Genomic DNA, 21019 nt, shown 5'->3' with positions numbered 1-21019 from the left:
TTACGGCTATAGCCCATTTTGAGTTAATTTTTGTGAAAATATAAGGGTATGCCTGGAGAAGGAAATGGCAACCCACTCCAGTGTTCTTGCCTGGAGAATCCCAGGGACGGGGGAGCCTGGTGGGCCGCCGTCTATAGGGTCACACAGAGTCGGACACAACTGCAGCGACTTAGCAGCAGCAGCAGCAGCAGCATATGGGTGTGCCTAGGCTCGTTCTTTTGCGTGTGGATGTCCAGTTGTCCCAGCAGCGTTTGTTGGAAAGACTGCTTTTGCCCCAGGGTGCTGCCTTTAGTTTTTGTCAAAGACCAGTGACCATCACGCGGACTGGACTCTGCTCTGTCCTGCTTGCTGACGTCCTTCTCTGTCCTTTCCGCCGCGCCAGTGTCTGATTCCTGCAGCTTAACAGGCAGCCTCGCGGTTCTGTTCGGGGAGCCCCCAGCTCCTGCCGCTGCCTGGTCCCCCCCAGTCTTGGGACAGCTGTTTGTCCTGTGTCCTCCCTTCTCTTGTGGACCAAAGGAGAGCCGTTGACTTCCTGTGTGTTCAGAGTTCTGCTCTTTGTTTGGATAGAGTGGTGACATCCACGTCCTTATCTGCAGAACTGACTGATTCCTCTTAAAGGAAAAAGCTGAAACAGTTGGGTAACTTGCCCTCAGGGAGGAGCCTCTGGAGGGAGAAGACACTAGGGTCTGAGTGGAGTCTCAACCCTGCACCTCGATGGCCCCGCGTTTTACGACTGTTCCCCGGACTCAGGTCCCACCTGAGTAAGAGAAGGGTGGCGAGAACACGTCTGCTCCTTCACAGGCCGTTGGAAGAAGAGAATGAATTAACTTCTGTGCTACATTCTGTAAATTGCAAAGCACCATCATGATTAGGTTATAGTTAGAATCTTCTAATCAGAATGGGTGGATCTTAAAAGATATTTGCCAACAACCTTCAGGAAGAAAAACTCAACGGTAAGATTGTTACCAGCGTGACAGTGAGCCTCACAGCGAATCCTGAGCTGGAACTGAGCCTGGACCACAGGCCCTGAAGACGGGCGGGGCTGTGTTTCTGGAGGCCTCTAAAATGAAGAAGCCCCCAGCTTCCATCTCTGACGTGAGAATAGGAACCTCCTTGCACGGGAGACAGAGGCTACCTCCTGGCCCTGCTGCTGGTCCACAGGCTCCAAAATCCTGCCCTGCGCCAAAGCCACCACGAGGAGAGGCCCGGGCTGGCCAGCCCACTCTGTGTCCTGCCGTGGGCAGCACACACTGCCCACTGCGCCCTCCACCTGCCGCCCCACAGGACAGCGTGCGTGGGTCCCTGCGGTGCCTTCTCAGAGGAGCTGGGAGACCCAGCAGGACCGGCGTGTTCAGAGCAGCTGCCAAGCGGAGTGAGTGTCGTGCACTACTGATGCCTCTGCATGGAGCCTGGACGGCCCCGGCCCCCATCCAGAAACATCCCGGTGTCCCCAGCACCCCACGCCCCCCACCTCGAGCCCCCCACCCACCCTTGCCTCCTGCCAGCCACCAGGGGTCCCTGCCCCTCTGGCCCCTGCTGTGCCTTGGCCGCTCGGTCTGAGTTTGCAGCTAGAAGCGCAGGTCAGCGCCTACTCATCCATTTTTCAGGGTTTGTGTTAGTCTTGTTCATCCAACAGGACGTTGTATGTCCTACGTTCCCCAGAGACAGGGGTTGTGCCTTCTAATCAAGTGGCTCCTGTCCCAGACAGACACTGAGTATCAACGGTGGTTTCCTTTGCATTCCCAGGGCCCCAGGTACACAGGTTAATCATTACCAAAAGGTCTGCGGAAATGAATTAGCTTTTGTGTTACAAAGGTACTGAAGCACGGGGCTTCCGCAGGTTCAAAAGAGAACACGTCAGGGTGTTTGTGCCTCAGCTGCGGGGTGAGGCAACGGGCCGGGCCAGGCTGTAATCAGAAGTTTCCCGAATCAAGTCTCTGGTCCAGCCACGGGGCTTTCGACTGCTGATTGACATCCACAGTTAGAAATGCGTTTCACACTGTGAGCCAACACAAACACTCCACAAAGCCACATTTTCCGTGCTGCCTTCTTTTAAGTGTTGGTTGTCACCTTCGGAATTGATTGCATAACCCACGACTGGGTTATAAATAGGGTGGCTGTATAAAATATTGGCCAAACCTGGGCTCTCAGGAGAGAACGAGAGTTATTAATAGTCCCAGGGACAGCAGATGCACAGCAGGCCTGGCGGGTCGAGCAGAGGCTGCGTCGCACAGTTAGGGCTCTGCGTCTGCACACACAGGCCAGGCCACGGGGCGCCTTGGGGAGGGCTCTGCCGGCAGCTCCAGGCGGCGGGTGCGCATGGACAGCGGGGTCTGCGGGGGACTCACTCGCCACCTGGCCCCACGCACTTGGGGGGCGGGAGGCCGCCCCGGGTGACGGTGGGGGAAGGGGCGGTATCTCCTCCCAGCAGGGCCTCGACGGCCCAGCGTGCAGGGTCTCATCCCCGCTGCCCACTGCAGCCCGCCCCGCCAAGGCCCCGAAGCTTCGAGAAGGGCAAGCTCCCTGGCGTGTTCCCCCCACCGCCTGATCATGCGATGACGGTGACACGCTGTAGAGCGTTTTCCCAAGTAAATTGAAGTCTCACACTCGTGCCTGTTTCATGTGACACTGGAGCATCTCCCCTGGTCGAGTCGTGCAGACATGTGTACTGCTCATGCTGAGGCCCTGGAAACGTGGCCCCCACCTGCCCTTGGGTGTCCCGCTGGGGGACACCTCGGCCGCACTGGGACTGACCTTTCTGTTCCCTGATAGTCATCTTTGCAGCTTCAGCCCCTCAAGATCAGGTGCCCCCAGCAAAGTTCTCCCCGCTCTCCACTCCCAGGAATCATCCTGTAGGCCTCAAGCTTCGCGAATCTGAGGGCTCTCTGGGAAAAGAACAATACAGCATTGAATACGAATGGGATGCATTGAGGCCTCCCTTCCTACTGTCTGCACACTAGGAGATGCTCCAGCGGAGGGACGGGGACCCTGACTCGGGAGGGGCCCTGGCTCTGACCCAGCAGGGACCCGCCTGCCCTCCCGGGCTCCCTGGGCTGAGTCACATCACTGGTGGAGACGCGGGGGTCCCCGGCCCCTGGCGCCCGCTCTGTGCCAGGCGAGGTCACTTTGTTCCAGGGCGGTACTGGCAGCCAGAACTCAGGCCTTCCCTTGTTTCAGAAACACGTGCACTCCATCCATTCAGCAGAGGGAAAACAAAGCGGAGCAGCCACTTGACCGAGGGCTGTGGCTGAATTAGCTGCCTGACTGGGTTTTTAGGTTTGCGCCCTTGTTTCGGGATGACAGGGTTTTAACGGTTCAGGGTAAAGTGGCCTCTGACCCACATGCTGACGGACAGCAGGGGCCCCGTGCTGGACACGGTCAGCAGCAGAACCACAGCCGGGCCAGCCTGACCCCCTCACCGGTCCTCCGAGAGATGCCCTGAGACGGTGAGCAACGTCTGCCCATGGAGGGGAACAGAGCGGTCACTTCACAGGACGGCTCAGGCCACGGCTCTTGTGTGCAAGGCTCATCTGCTGTTTTTAATGAGTTTTCTCTGTTCACCCCAATATTCACTCCAACACCCCTTGGAGAAGCCTCAGAGAAAGCCCCAGAGGTCACCTTCCTCCCTAAGATGCCCTGGTCAAGATTAGGGGATGTGATGTCAAGTCTGAAACTCAATTGCATAAACTTGTGCATAAAATTGCATAAACACCGTTGCAGGTCACACGTAAAGGTTTTCTGCTAGGCGACAGTGAAAAGCTTACTGGGACTGCAGGGAAAACAGCAAAACCTGCAGCAGATGCCCTCCGTGGCTTTTTGCCCATGACACCACAAGGGTCCAAACGTGTGCAGTGCGCAGGTTAGGGTGATACACAATTCTGAACACTTGAAAGGGTCTGCAAAGGCCGTGTGTGCAGACAGAAGCTGGCAGAGACTACCAGGCTCATCAACAGTGTAGCCAGATGTGGCCTGTCTGACTCCAAACCCCATGCAATCAAACATCAGCTAAGTAGTGTATTCTCTGAGCTGACTTTTCACGGACCACAAGCTTAGTGGATGCCCAAAGGGTTACAAAGAAAAGAGTTAAGAACTGCAGAGTATCCTACATGTTCTTTTATCACCTTTCATTGGCTTCAGGAAAACAAGTCCTAACTGACAATATAATTAAAAACATCCTTTTCATACATCACTAGACTAGATGTCTAGTTGTAAGACTTCTATAAATTCACAGTTCATAAGAATGAGTTTGGAAAGGGTGTCATCCTATTATCCTGACTGTGTCACAGATGAATATTAAATTCAGCCAGTCATGTAGAATGAATCTTTTCTGTATCAAGAAATTACTACAAAGGAGCGTTTAGATGGGTCCCTCACCCTGAAGGGGAGCAAGGCCTTCTAATTTCAGAGGTATTAGAAGGGGGGTGAGCACTGGACTCGTTGCATTTCCCCCAAGTATTTGTGCTCAGCTCTGTTTCATGAGGTTTGCGGTGCAGATTATAGGTGTTAAAAGGTGGCTCAGATGGTAGAGCGTCTGCCTACAATGTGGGAGACCTGGGTTCGATCCGTGGGTCAGGAAGATCCTCTGGAGAAGGAAATGGCACCCCCACTCCAGTACTCTTGCCTGGAAAATCCCATGGATGGAGGAGCCTAGTAGGCTACAGTCTATGGGGTCGCAAAGTGTCAGACACGACTGAGCGACTTCACTGTCTTTCTTTATAGGTGTTACAGATGACAGAAAATAGGTATTTTCTCCCTTGGGAGCTTGCCAGTAGTTTTGCTGGGAACTGAAGACTGGCGGCCCATTACCGACCTCCGAGCAGCCTCTGCTATGCGTGTGGTTAGCGTGCAACCGTTCCTGTTTCTACTCCTCTTACTGCACGGTGCGGCAGTGTGAACAGGGAGGGGCCCTCCAGGAGGAAGGCGTGGGCAGTCCCCACCCCCGTGCCTTCCCGGCGCTCATGTGTTTACTTCAACGTTGCCATTGTACCTAATGTACACCCGGCTTCTTCTGTTTTACAAAGTATCATATATCATGAACATTTTCTGAAGTCAGTCAACATCCTTCAAAAACAAGATTGTTAAGGGAGTGTGATATTCTGTTTTATAAATATGCTGAGTTTAGTTCATAGCTTAGGTTGTTTCTAATATCTTACTACTTTAACGAAACAAATCTGGGTGCCAATCTCAAATTCTTGGTTAAAGGATGTGAAGTATGAAGAGGATGTTTTTAATTATGTTGTCAAACAGCTTTCCCTGAAATGTGCTGATGTGCATTTTCACTGGAAATGGATGTGATTTAGCGAACACCCTCACCAGCACTTTCATATTCTTTCAGTTATCACCAATTTTGTAAACAAAAAAAGTTATCTTATTATTTCCACTGGACTTGGTTGATCCTAGTGGACTCGGGCTCCCCATAGGATTCCTTTGCCAGCTTCGCTGTTGGGCTGTCCTCCTTCCTGGATGCCCGTCTTCCCCGGGATGTCACCCCAGCTGTGCCTTCCTGCAGGGTGGTTTCTTGTTATGCTGCTCACTAAGGAGACTCTGAGCTGAGACATGCAGGCAGAGCCCTCCTGATCAGCAGCACTGAGGGGCCTGGCAGATGCAAACACAGGTTCTCCCGGAAGGAAATCCTTGCCCAGGCCTCCCACATTCCCGTAAACCAACCCCAAAGATGAGCTCACGCCTAAATGTACAAACTGCACAAAGCAGCTTCCCAGGCGGCACCAGTGGTGAAGAGCCCACCTGCCAACGCAGGAGACAAGAGACACGGGTTCGACCCCTGGGTTGGCAAGATCCCCTGGAAGAAAGCATGACAACTCACCCCCGTATTCTCACCTGGGAAATCCCATGGACAGAGGAGTTTGGCAGCTACAGTCCATAGGGCTGCACAGAGTCGGACATGACTAGGTGGCTTAGCACGCACGCAAAGAAGAAAGCACTGTGAACCAGTCAGCAGGTCACACACAGTGAAGTCATATCCCCAGCATTGGAGACAGTGGATTCATCAAGCACAGAATACAAATAAGTTCATTTTAAAATGTTTTTTTTTTTAAGAGGAAATTGAAAATAACCAAAGACAAGATATTCCAAAAAGGACCTGCTCTGAGGGGGAAAAAATAGAACTAAAATAATGAAAAGCAAAGTATACAGATCTATTGCATTCCTTTATGCTAACAATGAAATATTGATATCAGAAAGAGAAATTTTTTAAATGACCTCTTTAAAATTACATCAAAAAAAAAAAATATTGAGGAATAAGACTAACCAGCAGTATGTAAACTGAGAGCTTCCGGATGTACTAACTGGATTTAGAAAAGACAGAGGAACAAAAGATCAAATTGCAAACATATGCTGGATCATAGAAACTGCAAGGGAATTCTTCTAAAAAATCTACTTCTGCTTCATTGACTACACTAAAGCCTTTGACTCTGAGGATCACAGCAAACTGTGGAGTATTCTTAAAGAGATGGGAATACCAGACCACCTTACTGCCTCCTGAGAAACCTGTATGCAGGACAAGAAGCAACAGTTAGAACCGGACAGGGAACAACAGCCTGGTTCCACATTGGGAAAGGAGTATGTCAAGGTTGTGTATTGTCACTCTGCTTATTTAACTTCTAGGCAGAGTACATCATGCAAAATGCTGTGCTGGATAAATCACAAGCTGGAATCAAGATTGCCAGGAGAAATGTCAACAGCTCAGGTATGCGGATGACACCACTCTAATGGCAGAAAGTGAAGAAGAACTAAGGAGCCTCCTGATGAGGGTGAAAGAGGGGAGTGAAGAAGCTGGCTTAAAACTCAGCATTCAAAAACTAAGATCCTGGTGTCTGGTTCCATCACTTCCTGGCAAATAGATGGGAAAACAATGGAAACAGTGACAGATTTTCTTTTCTTGGCCTTCAAAATCACTGCAGAAATTGACTGCAGCCATGAAATGAAAAGACACTTGCTCCTTGGAAGAAAAGCTATGGCAAACCTATACAGTGTATTAAAGGCCCATACGGTCAAAGCTATGGTTTTTCCAGTAGTCATGTATGGATGTGAGAGTTGACTATAAAGAAGGCAGAGTGCCAAAGAATTGATGCTTTCAAACTGTGGTGTTGGAGAAGACTCATGAGAGTCCCTTGGACACCAAGGAGTTAAAACCATCAATACTAAAGGAAATCAACTCTGAATATTCACTGGAAGGATTGGTTCTAAAGCTGAAGCTCCAATACTTTGGCCACCTGATACAAAGAGCTGACTCATTGGAAGAGACCCTGGTGCTGGGAAAGATTGAAGACAAGAGGAGAAGGGGATGACAGAGGATGAGATGGTTGGATGGCATCGCTGACTTAATGGACATGACTTTGAGCAAACTCCAGGAGATGGTGAAGGACAGGGAAGCCTGGTGTGCTGCAGTCCATGGGGCCACAAAGAGTCATTCATGACTTAGAGGCTGAACAGCAACAAAGACCGACCCAGAAGGTGAAAGACTCACACGCTGAAAACTGTGAAACACTAACGAAGGAAGTGAACATTATTTTAAAGATGGAAAGAAACCACATGCTCTTGGATTGGAAAATTATCATTAAAGTGACCATACTGCACAAAGCAATATACAGATTTAATGCAATCCCTATCAAATTACCCATGACATTTTTCACAGAACTAGAACAAATAACCCTAAAAATTATATAGAGCCATGAATGGCCCAGAATTGCCAAAGCAGTATTGAAGAATAAGAACAAAGCTTGAGACATAACCATCCCAGACTTCAGACAATACCACAAAGCTACAGTAATCAAAACAGCATGGTATTGGCACAAAGACAGACACATGGATCAATGAGACAGGGCAGAGAGTCTGAAATAGACCCACACATCGATGGCCAATTAATCTTCAACAAAGGAGACAAGGATATACAACAGAGAAAAAACAGTCTCTTCAGCAAGTGGGACTGGGAAAACTGGACAGCTGCATATAAATCATGAAGTTAGAACACTCCCTCATACTATATACAAGAATCAACTCAAAATGACTTAAAGACTTAAATATGAGGCAGGATGCTATGAAACTCCTAGAAGAGAACATAGGCAAAACATTCTGACATAAATCATTGCAGCGTTTTCTTAGATCAGTCTTCCAAGGCAATAGAAACAAAAGTAAAAATAAACAAGTGGAGCTTGAGCTTATAAGCTTCTGCACAGTGAATGAAAGCATAAACCAAATGAAAAGATGACCTACGGCTGGGAGAGAATATTTGCAAACGATGAGACTGACATAGGCTTACTTTCCAAAATATACAAATACTTCATGCAACCCAAAAACAGTAAGACAAACAACCCAATAAAAAAATGAGCAAGAGACCTAGACATTTCTCCAAAGAAGACATACGGGTGGTCAACAGGCACATGAAAACACGCTCAACATCGCTAATTAGTAAGGAAATGGAAATCAAAAGTGCAACGAGGCATCACTTCACCCTGGTCAGAATGGCCATCATTAAAAATTCTACAAAAAATAAATGCTGAAGAGAGTGTGGGGAAAAAGCAACCCTCCTACATTGTTGGTGGGAGTGTAAGTCGGTGCGGCCACAATGGAGAACACTGTGGAGGTTCCTTTAAAAGCCAAAATAGAGCTACCATATGATCCAGCAATCCCACTCCTGGGCATGTATGTGGAGAAAATTCTGACTAGAAAAGAAACATTCATCCCAGTGTTCATCACAGCACCGTCTCCAGTAGCCAGGGCATGGAAACACGTTTGTGCACCGGTGGGTGAACGGATTAAGAAGAGGTGGTGCATACGTACAGTGGAACGCCACTCAGAGAGCATGGAATAATGCCATTTGCAGCAACACGGAGGCGCCTGGAGATGATCATACTAAGTGAAGTCAGAAAAGACGAAAGTCACGTGGTATTAATTGTATGTGAAATGTAAAATATGATACAGATGGACTTATTTACGAAACAGAAACGGACTTACAGACACAGAAGGCGAACATGGTTAACAAAGCAGACGGGGGGAGGCTTGGAACTAAGACACACACTACTGTCTGTAAAACAGACAACAGGGGAATCATGCCCAGTATTCTGTAATAACCTATAAAGGAAACGAACATGTATGTGTAACTGAGTCATCGTGCAGTACATCTGAAACCAAGACAACACTGTAAATCAATTACACTTCAGTTTTAAAATGAAACTCAAGTAGATTCATCAAAGAGCAAAATCAGTTACAGATGAAAAGAAATTTCTGGAACAGGGAAGAAAAGTCCAAAGAAACTGCCAGGACACCACAGAGGGGTGAGGGGGCAGGCCGCGGAGGGTCCTGGGATGAGCGGCAGTGTCACTGTGATCGGAGCCCCAGCAGGAGGGACAGACCCCGCCACCCAGGCACCGTGGACAGAGGGCCATCCCCAGCCAGGCAGCTGCGGTGAGCCCGGAAAGCACCCAGCCGCTGAGAGTCTGAGACAGGCTGCCCACCGCAGACCGCGCGGACGCGGCCTCTGCCCGCGCCTGGGACTCTCGGGATCCAGCACAGAGTGCGCTCAGAAACGCAGGGGGAAGAGACGGTCCAGAAAACAAGCCTGATGGGTCCACGGCCACAGACCCATCAGACGAGCCTGAGGAGTGTGCTTCCGGGGACGCAGAAAGCAGAGGGGGCACTGAGAGTCAGGAAACGTGAGAAAAAGGCGGAGAAGGGAAAACGCAGCAGAGACTGAACAATAATAAAGGAGGCGGGGCAACTGCAAACAGCGCGATGGGGCGCGGAGGACAAGCAGCAGGGAGGCGGCTACAGGAGAGGAGACCGCCCGCGACCCCGCCAAGACCCGAGAGCAGACCACGTGTGTTATAGGTACACTGCGGGCCTCACGCCTGGGGAGGGTCCCGGGCGCCCCCTGGTTTTACTCAGCTGTGGCTTCGCTTCTGGGGTCTGTTTGCAAGTGTGTGTGCTCATCACTTCGTTTTCTGTGCTTTCCGTGGGCTTGAAATATGTCATTTTCCAACGGTCCCGCCTGCACTGTAACTGCAGATGACACGGTGGCAGCTGCTCCAAACAGGCCCGTCCTGCCTGTGACCCCGCGTCAGGGCGACAAGGGGGCAGACCTCCAGTGCGGGTTTCCAAGGATGCTGTGAAGGCCAGTGCATCCCTGCTTCCTCCCTTGCAGCTCGAGGCCACAAAGAGTGACCATCCCACACACGCTGACCCGTGAGCCTCGGGGTCGCTGGAGGCAGGATCTGCCGTTTCTCTCACGCTTACCTCTGCCGTCCCATTCACTTAACCCAGATCACACCAGGGGTCCGCTGTGGGAGCCGGGAGCCACGCGCCATGGAGGCAGGATCCTGCCTCAGGCTGGTCTTCCCGGGTCAGACCCGCCCGGTTCTGCTTGAAAGTGGCTATTTCCGTGGGCAGGGTGACCTCGGGGAAGACCACGGGCTGGGCGCAGCACCCACCGGGGTGGGCTTCTCCCCCCAGAGGCGAGCACGAGCTGCAGAGATGGGTCCCTGCGTCTGGAGGGCTGACTGCTCTGGGCAGGCCTGGTGCTTACCTCCAAAGGTGCCGCCCACCGTCCTGGCTTCCTGAGGTTCCCCAGCTGGCACCCTCCAGACAGGTTTGCCTTATGGAGACCAGGCCAAGTGGTTCACGGTGCCATGGAAGGGAACAGGTGGGCGTTGAGTGTCGTTTCTGGCTCAGGGCGGAGGTGGAGCTCCAGGACATTACTGCTCCGTCATGCCAGCAGCAGCACCCCCCAGCCCCTCCCGAGGAGGAGGCCCCGCTGCGGCTCACGGACGCATCTCCTTCTCTTTCAGATCACGTTCTACATTCTGGTGAAGGCCATTTACACCCTGGGCTACAGCGTGTCTCTGATCTCCCTTACAACAGGAAGCATAATTCTTTGCCTCTTCAGGTAAGCAGCAGAAATGAGTGATTCTGCCAAAAACAAGATGGGAAAGCATCCATCTGAGCTGTCTCAGCCCGTGAGGGGGGCAGAGACCACGCCCCCGCCCTCCTCTGTGCCGAGCCGGCCAGACTCCCTTGAAAGGTACAGTAGGATGCTGACGCTGAGATCTGCACGTCTCATTTGAGGAGACAATGCTGACCGTGGATAAGAATGCAGTTCAAGTGCTGGAATTCTCCAGGCAAGAAAATCAGAGTGAGTAACCATGCCCTTCTCGAGGGCAATGTTCCTGACCCAGGGATGGAACCTGAGTCACCTGCGTTGCAGGCAAAATTTTTTACCAGCTGAGCCGCCAGTGAAGCCCCTACTGATGCCACGCTTTGAAAACAGACGCAGCCTGGCCTTCCCCTCCCCGCTCAGAACACCGCCCGGGTTGAAGCTGTGGGGGCGCTCTGTTGAGAGACAGTGTCATGTGTTCAGGAGGACAGGTTCAAATCCGGGCCAGTCTCATAGCAGCGGCGTGATGCGGAGCAGACTGCCTTCTCTCTGTGCGTCTGTGAAGTACACAGGCTGACGGACCCACGCCGCGTGTAGGGGGCGCTCCCTACTCAGCCTGCTCCTCCCCTGCGCCCGGACCCTCACTGTCTCTGGAGCTAACGCCAGACGTCTTGTGGCTGGTGGTGGGGTGTGAAGGAGGTGTAGACGCTTCCACCTGAGAAAAGCTTTTACTTTCAGGTTAAATCCATGTCTTAAGCATCACTAGCCTTAGTAAAATGGGTGTTCCCCAGCTTATTTTAAAGGGTTTTGATCACCTGTCAAAAAATAATCTGTAGACAACAAAGAGCTTTATTTGGGGGTCTTAGGAATTGCAACTTGGGAGACACAGATTCAGGTAAACCTGAGAGGGTTCCAGGGAGGAGAAGGAGCTGGAGGCTGGTAAAGGCAGAAGCCGCGGGTTGTTAAAGACGTCTGGCAGGAATTGGGACTGGCCCTGACACAGAGGGAAATGGTGTCGTCATGGCGTAGACTGTGACGAGTTGTTCAGGGTCGGGGGCCCACAAGCGCCTGATTTCGGGGACACTGTGCAGACCTTCTGGGCACCTTTGTCAGACAGTAGGTGGTCAGAGCTCAGATTCCGTCGGCTGAGACGTGGGCGGCCCACTGCCTCCAGGCCTCCAGCCCCGTGTGGGTGCTCTCTTGGCAAGACTCCCTCCTTTTCCTTTTCCTCCACACACCACATGTCTTCTTTCTCTCTGCTAAAATGTAGATCAGGTGTCGGTCAGCCTTCAGATAACATCAGTGGCATAGCAAATGGAGAATTTTAAAAATTAGGAGATCCATTCTTGGAAGAAAATGAGTGAGTGGAGGCAACGGAGCGTGTAGACGAGATCCCAGCAGCTGTTGGCTGGTGCTTCTCTCCGTTCAGGCATCTCAGGTGTGACAGGTGGCTGATCATTCTCAAGAAGAATGAGGCAGTGCCTTTAATCCAGAACTGCACTTTGAAAAGTGTAGGGAAGACCTGTCGTTGTATATGATAAAAAACACTTTTAAGAAACTGATATAATATTATTACTATTTGCTCTGCTATCTTCTATATTTAACTGTACATTTTAAAATATAGAAATTGTTAATACAGAAAAAAAAATTTAAGGAGGTAAGCTGGCACAGGGTAACTTGAATGAGAAAAAACTCAGAGCTCCTATCTCGAGCAAACCATATACTTGATATCAGTATGGGGCTTCCGTGGTGGCTCAGCTGGTAAAATTCAATCCCTGGGTCAGGAACATTCCCCTGGAGAAAGGCATGGTTATCCACTCTGATTTTCTTGCCCGGAGAATTCCATGGACAGAGGAGCCTGGCGGTCTACAGTCCGTGGGGTCACGAAGAATCGGACACGACTGAGCGACTAACACTGACATCAACAGTCTCCCTCGGGTTTGTCCTTCACGGCCTATTTAACTATTGCAAGTACGGTCATGACCCGTGAGGAGGATCTCAGGTGGCTTTATGCATATCAAACACCATCTTCTCTGCAGGAGAAGATGCTTGGTTACGGGCAGCACACTCCTGCAGTGGCAGTCACTGCACCGCTGGCTCAGTGAGGAACAGCTGCAGGCTGGGCTCCGCCTTCCGTCTGGGTTTCTGTCCGCCTGGTCACGCCACCCCCAGAGAGCTGTGAGACAGCTGAGTCTAAAACCCACGTTATAAAAATAACACGCCCCATTGTCTTGGTCACCACACCCAAGAAACAGACTTCTTTGCGGTCACCAAACATTTGTTCTCCAAAACAGCCCAGAGGCTGAGAAAGGACCGAGCCACCACGACGTTACTTTGCAGACAGAGAGGGAGCGTCTCGTTTGTCCAGGGGCGTGCAGACTTGGGAGCCGGCGCAGGGCCCAGCTCTGCGCGGGAGTCGTGGGCGGTCGGTCGCTGTGCTCCTGACCGTGTCCCGGGGTCCAGCATGTGCTCACGGGCCTTTACTCACGGGCCCAGGAGCAGCTGCGGTGATTGCTCCAGCCCGTGCTGTGCGTTTCATCAGGGTCGTTATTAATAATTTGGTCCTTACAACACCTCCACCAGGTGAGTGCTCTTGATCCCAGTTGTAGCAACTTGAGAAGGAGGCCCTGCTGCTGAACAGGGGATGGCAGGGTCGGATCCACAGCCACATGCACCCCATTCACCTTCAGGAATCTGTTCACACAGTCATGGGTGTGCCAAACACAGGGAACAGACTTCACGACTGAGGCCCTGCGGGCGTGTTACACACGCAGAATAGGCTTCACTACTGAGTCATGTTACACACACAGAACAGGCTTCACTACTGAGGCCCTGCGGGCGTGTTACACACACAGAACAGGCTTCACGACCGAGGCCCCATGGGTCTGTTGCACACGCAGAGCACACCTCACTACTGAGGCCCCTGTGGTCTGTTACACAGAGAACAGCCTTCCCTGAGTGAAGCCTGCAGCAGGGCCTGGGTAGGGCTCCCCACGCTGAGACCCATCTCCCCACGAGCTCAGCGCCCAGGCCGCGGCCCAGCAGGAGCAGCCCCAGAGCCGGGCTTGGGACACCGCCTGTCCGTTAGCTCCCACTTCCCAGCGGGTGATGGCGACTCAGAGCTCTGACTGCAGCGCTAATTTGACTCTTTTAGGACTCACGGGAGGCATGCGCAGTCTCGGGGCTCCTCACTCAGCACTTTGCAGGGAGATGGACCCGCGTTGTTGCACGTGGTTGTCCTGTGTGAAGATGACACGGCTCACTTACTCATCCAGTGTTCATGGAGCTCGGGGCAGCTGTTTGACGACAGGCAGTGCTGCCGTGAACAGCATGTGCCGTCTCCTGCACGCATGTAGACACTTCTTCAGGTGTGTGAGTGTGTGCACGCCTCCCCTTATATTCCCATCTGTTTTATAATCATACGTCGTGCCTGATCATAGCCATGCACACACTCTTTCTCTCCGGGTGCTGCACACTCACACCTGCTGAGTGAAGATTCCTTCTACTCCATCTCCCACACCATTTGTTATCCCAATTTTAAAAGCTGTTGCCATGCAGTTGGGTCTGTATAATATAGAATTGTGTTTTTAATTTGCATTTCCCTGGTGGATCATGATATCATGTTTGGAAACTTTTTAATTTTTTTTTTTTTGCAGTACCATTTCAAGTGTTTGCTCATTTTTCTATTCAGCTGTCTCTCTTTTTTTTTAAGTTAATTTTTAGGAGTTCTGAAGTGCAGCCTTTTGTCAGCCCTGGGAATTACAGATTGTATCTCCAGCACTGTGGTTCAACTTTATACTCCCCTGATGAGGTTTTTGATCAGTGAAAGTTCTTCATTTTAATCAAGTCTGTTGACTATTTGTCATTATGGTCAGAGCTTCCTAAGCCTGTTACCATCTAGAAATTTTATTGTTTAACCTCTTGTGTTTGGGTTATGATCCACGGGTGGTTTGTTTTTGTGGGTGGTGTGAGGTAGGGGTTGAGATTCATGTGCTTTCTCTGTGTGTGTATTCAGCTTCTCCAAGGCCATTGCCTGGAAAGCCAGCCTGTGCCAGGGCACCACGGCGGCGGCAGCAGGACTGCGCACTGTCCTGTCTGCCCCTTCCTCTCTCCCCTGCCATTTTTGCATGGCTGTAACCACTGTGCCTTATAACGAGCCCTGATTTCCAGCAATGTACGCCTGTCAACTCTTGTTTCTCATTACGAAGAGGTTGGTCATCTGCACTTCCATAATCGATCAGTTTGTCAGTAGCCATTAAAAAAAAATTGATGAGATTTCATTTTGGATTGCATTGAATCTGTAGATCAGCTTGGACAGACTGGACACCTTCACCATTTTAAATCACCCAGCCATGACTCTAGGAGCTCCTTCCCTTGGTTTGGGCTTTCTTAATTTCTTTCAGTACTCTTCTGTGGTCTTCTGAGTAAATGTCTTGGACGTCTTTTGATAGTCATGCCAAAGTCCTTGTTTATGCTCTTGTATACATGTGTGTATTAACTTTCCAGAAAAGGAAGTGATTTCTGTGTGTTAATCTTGCTTCAGCAGCCTTGCTTAATTTATGAATTTTATACTTATTAGGTAAATCCATCTGGATTCTTCCATGTGCGGCTCATGTCTTGGTGACTAGAGGTGACGGTAGCAGAGCCCCTGCCCTTATTTCTGAGCTCACAGTGGGAGCTTTAGGTATTTCACTGTAAAGCAGGAAATTCACTACAGATATTTTGATGATACTCTTTATCAGATTAAGAACACTCCTTTCAATTCCCAGTTTTCTGAATTTTTAATCATGAATGGGTTATGAATTTTGTGATAATTTTTCTGCATATATTGACATAAGTAGGTGATTTTTTCTCTTAAGTTCATTTAATGTGAAAATTATATAGGGAGATTTTCTGATATTAAATCTCCCTTTCATTCCTACTTGGTTGTTCTATGTACTATCCTTTTACTATGTAGCTGGGTTTAGTTTACTAATGTCTTCTTTAGGGCTTTTGTGTCTACACTCATGAATTTAATCTATAACTCCCTTTCTTGTAAAATCAGGCTCTGCTCTGACGGTTATGCTGGCCCACAAGTGAATGAGCAAGTGCCGTCCTTCCTATTCTGTGGGACAGTGAAGGTTGACTAAGGCGCTGCTTCCTCTGTAGCGTTTGTGGATTCACCAGGAAAGCCATCTGGGTGGAGGACTGTCATGTGGGAAGGTTTTATTTTTAGGTTCAATTTTTTAAAAACAGACATAGGATGATTCAAATTCTCTGTTTCTCTTTATGTTAATTATAAGCTGTATTTTTCAAGGAATCTGTTCATTTCATCTATATCTCTTATATTTTCACGTGCATAAGAGCTATACTGATACCTCCTTTTTCATTCCTGGTATTGGTCATCTTAGTTTGTAGTAATGCTTCCTAAGGCCCACGTGATTTCATACTCCAGGATATCTGGCTATAGGTGAGTAACCGCACCATCATGGGTATCTGGGTCATTAAGATCTTTTTTCTACAGTTCTGTGTACTCTTGCCATCACCTCTTAATCTCTTCTGCTTCTGTTAGCTCCTTGCTGTCCTTCGTTGTGCCCAACTTTGCATAAAGTGTTCCCTTGGTATGCCCAGTTTTCTTGAAGAGATCTCTAGTCCTTCCCATTCTATTGTTTTCCTCTATTTCTTTGCATTGCTCACTTGAGAAGGCTTTAACTCTGCCTTCACTTGGGTATTTCATTCCCTTCTACCTTGCCTTTAGCTTCTCTTCTTTCAGCTGTTTGTGAGGCCTCCTCAGACAACCATTTGGCCTTCTTGCATTTCTCTTTCTTGGGGGTGGTTTTGATCACCCCCTCCTGTACAGTGTTACAAACCTCTGTCCATAGTTCTTCAGGCACTCTCTCTACCAGATCTAATCCCTTGAATCTATTCGTCACCTCCACTGTATAATCATAAGGGATTTGATTTAGGTCATACCTGAATGGCCTAGTGGTTTTCCCTACTTTCTTCAATTTAAGCCTGAATTTTGCAATAAAGAGCTCATGATCTGAGCCAGAGTCAACTCCAGGTCTTGTTTTTGCTGACTGTATAGAGCTTTTCCATCTTCAGCTGCAAAGATTATAATCAATCTGATTTTGCTATTGACAATCTGGTGATGTCCATGTGTAGAGTCGTCTCCTGGAATGTGAAGTCAAGTGAGCCATGGGAGTCAGTACTACAAACAAAGCTAGTGGAGGTCATGGAATTCCAGCTGAACTATTTAAAATCCTAAAAGATGATACTTTTAAAGTGCTGCAATCAACATGCCAGCAAATGTGGAAAATTCAGTAATGGCCATAGGACTGGAAAAGGTCAGTTTTCATTCCAATCGCAAAGAAAGGAAATGCCAGAGAATGTTCAAACTACTGCACAATTTCACTCATTTCAAATGCTAGCAAGGCAATGTTCAAAATCCTTCAAATGAGGCTTCAACAGTACGTGAACCAAGAACTTCCAGATGTATAAGCTGGATTTAGAAAAGGCAGAGGAACTAGACATCAAATTGCCCACATCTGTTGGATCACAGAAAAAGCAAGAGAATTCCAGAAAAATGTCTACTTCTGCTTCATTGACTATGATAAAGCTTTTGACTATGTGGACCACAACAAACTGTGGAAAATTCTTAAAGAGATGGGAATACCAGACCACCTTACCTGCCTCCTGAGAAACCTGTATGCAGGTCAAGAAGCAGCAGTTAGAAATGCACATGGAACAATGGGCTGGTTCAAAATTGGGAAAGGAGTACATCATGGCTGTAGATTGTCACCCTGCTTATTTAACTCATATGCAGAGTACATCATGCAAAATGCTGGAATGAATGAATCACGAGCTGGAATCAAGATTGCCAGGAGAAGTATCAGCAACCTCAGATATGCAGATGATACCACTCTAATGGTAGAAAGTGAAGAGGAACTAAAAAGCCTCTTGATAAACGTGAAAAAGGAGAGTGAAAAAGCTGGCTTAAAACTCAACATTCAAGAAATTAAGATCACGGCATCCGGTCCCATCACTTGATGACAAATAGATGGGGAAACAGTGACAGGTTTTCTTTTCTTGGACTCCAAAATCACTGTGGCCGGTGACAGCAAACCATGAAGTTAAAAGACGCTTGCTGCTTGGAAGAAAAGCTATGACAAACCTAGACAGTATATTAAAAAGCAGAGACATTATTTTGCTGACAAAGGTCCGTATAGTCAAAGCTATGGTTTTTCCAGTAGTCATATATGGATGTGAGAGTTGGACTATAAGGAAAGCTGAGCACCAAAGAATTGATGCTTTTGAGCTGTGGTGTCAGAGAAGACTCTTGAGAGTCCCTTGGACTGCACGGAGATCAAACCAGTCAATCCTAAAGGAAATAACACTGAATATTCTTTTGAAGGACTGATGCTGAAGCTGATGCTCCAATACTTTGACCACTTGATGAGAACAGCTGACTAAACACCCTGATGCTCAGAAAGATTGAGGGCAGGAGGAGAAGAGGTGAAGAGGATGAGATGGATGGATGGCATCATCGACTCAATGGACATGAGTTTGAGCAAACTCCAGGAGATTGTGAAGAACAGGGAAGCCTGGTGTTCTGCAGTTCATGGAGTTGCAAAGAGTCAGACACTGAACACTGGTCGTTGTTACTTTCCTTCTTTGTATCTTGATGAATCATACTGTATAAAGTTTTATCAGTTTTATCAGTGTCTTCCAAGAACCAGCTTTTGACTTTTTTCTCTTGTATGCTTATTTATTAACTTACTGACATGCCCTCTTATCTTCATTACTTCCTTCCTTTTGTGTTCTCTGGTTTCGATTTGGTGTTCTTTTTCTAGCTTGTTAAGTTAGATGTTCAGCCTTCCTTTGTTTAAACTGCTTTTATTTATATCTACAAATTTCCCTCTCAGATCTGCTTCATTCCCATCTTTCAAGTTTAAAGATGTGTTTTTCATTATCATTTAGTCATAGTTTTTCTAAGCTCTTCTTTTGATTATCTTTTAACTATAAAATTTTATAGTTTAATTTCCAATCTGTTATTAGTTTTCTATTCAGCTTGCTAATGATTTCTGGCTTAACTTGTGGTAATCAGAGACCATACCACATGAATTAAATCCTCTGAAATTTGTTAAGATTTGATTTGTGACTCAGAATCTGGTCTTTTTTAGTCAAAGTTTCATTTTCATTTTAAGACAGTGCAAATCCTACAGTTACTGGTTTGTGTGCTACATATATCATTTCCATCATTTATCAATCATGTTATTTAAATATTCTAAATTTTACTGTTTCGCTTAACTACTTCCCCGGCGGCTATGGTCCGTGGAGTCACAGAGTGGCGGACACGACTGGACAGCTAACACTTTCACGTGTTCTATAGTCACTGAGAGACGTGTATTAAAATCTCCAGCTATAATTGTGGACTTAACTATATCTCCATTTATTTATTTCACTGTTTGCTTTACACACTTCAAGGTTGTGTTGTTAGGGGCACCCCCGTTTCATGTTTTGTCTTCCTGTAAGCTGTCCATGTTTAGTAACGCGCCTTGCCTTAAAAATAAGTCTACATTAGTGTAGCCATGTCTGCCTTCTTTTCTTTGATATCTGCAAGATTCATCCCTATTTTACATTTGCGTGTTCTGTAAGCTCCACTTAATTGAGATTTGTTCTTTACTTCCAGTCTGTTTTTAGTCATGCACACAGTGTCTCCCGCTCACGTTCCGACTGCTTGCTGGCAAGCTGCACTTTCAGTCTGCCTCCATCTCTTCGCTATTGTCTCAGCTGTTCTGTGGCCCCTGCACTCTATTCGTGTTTGTTTTTAAGTTGTCAAGTGTTTTTATTATTCCAGTGTTTCCCTTTTGGATCGTTAGTCGTATATTCAGTGCTTCTTCCTCTGGTTTCCACCTCATGTTAACAAAGTGCATCCGTGTCTCACAGGCATTAACCTCCAGTTACTATTTCCATCTCTTCCAGGTAACTCAAGCCTTCCCTTCAGCCTCATGACTTCTGCGTCATTGTCATGTATTCTAATTGTGCACATATTTTAAATGCCACATGCGTGATCACTATTTTTGTTATTTTCAAACTCAGTATTTGTTTAGAATTGCCCATCTGTCTGTCTTTCCTTCCTGCATCTTCACGTTTCCATCTGGGTCAACTTCCTCCCTGAAGATCTCCTTTTAGGAGACCAGGCCTCCTAGCAATGAATTCTCATGGCTATTGATTGCCTGAAATCATCTTAATTTTGCCTTCACTTTTGAGGATATTTTTGAGAGGACCGAATTCTTTGTTGGCAGTTACTCTTTTTCATCACTTTGAAGATATACATCGTTATTTCTTTTGAAAAAGTCAGCTTCCAGTCTCACCATAATGCTGCTGAAGGATGAGTCTTTTTCTCTGGGTCCTTTGAAGATTTTTTTCTTTGTCTTTGGTTTTTAGCACTTTTGCTGTCATGGGCTTTAGTGTGGTTTTCTGTGTAATCCTCCTTCTTGGGGTTAGTGGAATTCCTTTAATCTGTTATTATATTTTATCAGTTTCAAAAATTCTTGGCCAGCAGCTCTTCAAATATTTCCTCTACCTTATTCTCTCTCTCCTTTCTTTCTGAAACACCATTTTCACATAATAAATATTTTCAACATTTCCTGTATACTTCCTCTTATTTCTTTCTATGTTCCATTAATTCGTTTCTCTCTACCTTAGACATGGGCTTCCCAGCTGGCTCAGTGGTAAAGAATCCTGTCAGTGCAGGAGACACAAGAGACACAGATTTGATGCCTAGGTTGGAAAGATCCCTTGGCGGAGGAAATGGCAACCTGCTCAGTATTCCTGCCTGGAAAATCCCATCGACAGAGGAGTGTGGCAGGCTGCAGTCCATGGGTTGCAAAGAGTCAGACACGATTAAGTGCACATGCATGCAGGACTTTAGACACAGTCTACCAATCTGTTTTCCAACTTATAATAATACTCTATTTTACTGTGTCTAATCTAATATTTAAACCCAGCTATTTAATTCTTAATTTCATGGGTTTTTTAAATTTTTCAATTTTCCATTTGATTTTTACAATTAATTCCATCCTCTAGCCAGTATCAGTTCAGTCACTCAGTTGTGTCGGACTCTTTGTGACTGCATGGGCTGCAGCA

General features: G+C 47.8%; 1 protein-coding gene across 3 annotated transcripts in view; it reads left to right on the top strand.

The window, feature by feature from the left end:
* Positions 1–21019, top strand: part of VIPR2 (vasoactive intestinal peptide receptor 2) — a 69182-nt gene that overhangs the window by 32605 nt on the left and 15558 nt on the right. For 2 of the 3 annotated variants that reach the window (NM_001206781.1, XM_059885787.1), the window contains exon 5: positions 10803–10900. The exons of the other annotated variant lie outside the window; for it this stretch is intronic. In NM_001206781.1, coding sequence (NP_001193710.1) covers positions 10803–10900 — 98 coding nt within the window. The remainder of the gene's footprint in view (positions 1–10802; positions 10901–21019) is intronic. 3 annotated transcript variants of the gene reach the window in all.

Source organism: Bos taurus, chromosome 4 (genome assembly GCF_002263795.3).
Source record: "Bos taurus isolate L1 Dominette 01449 registration number 42190680 breed Hereford chromosome 4, ARS-UCD2.0, whole genome shotgun sequence".
In the NCBI taxonomy this organism is placed as follows: Eukaryota; Metazoa; Chordata; class Mammalia; order Artiodactyla; family Bovidae; genus Bos; species Bos taurus.
Note: the sequence above shows the minus strand (reverse complement) of the source record. Positions and strands in the feature narration are given on the sequence as shown.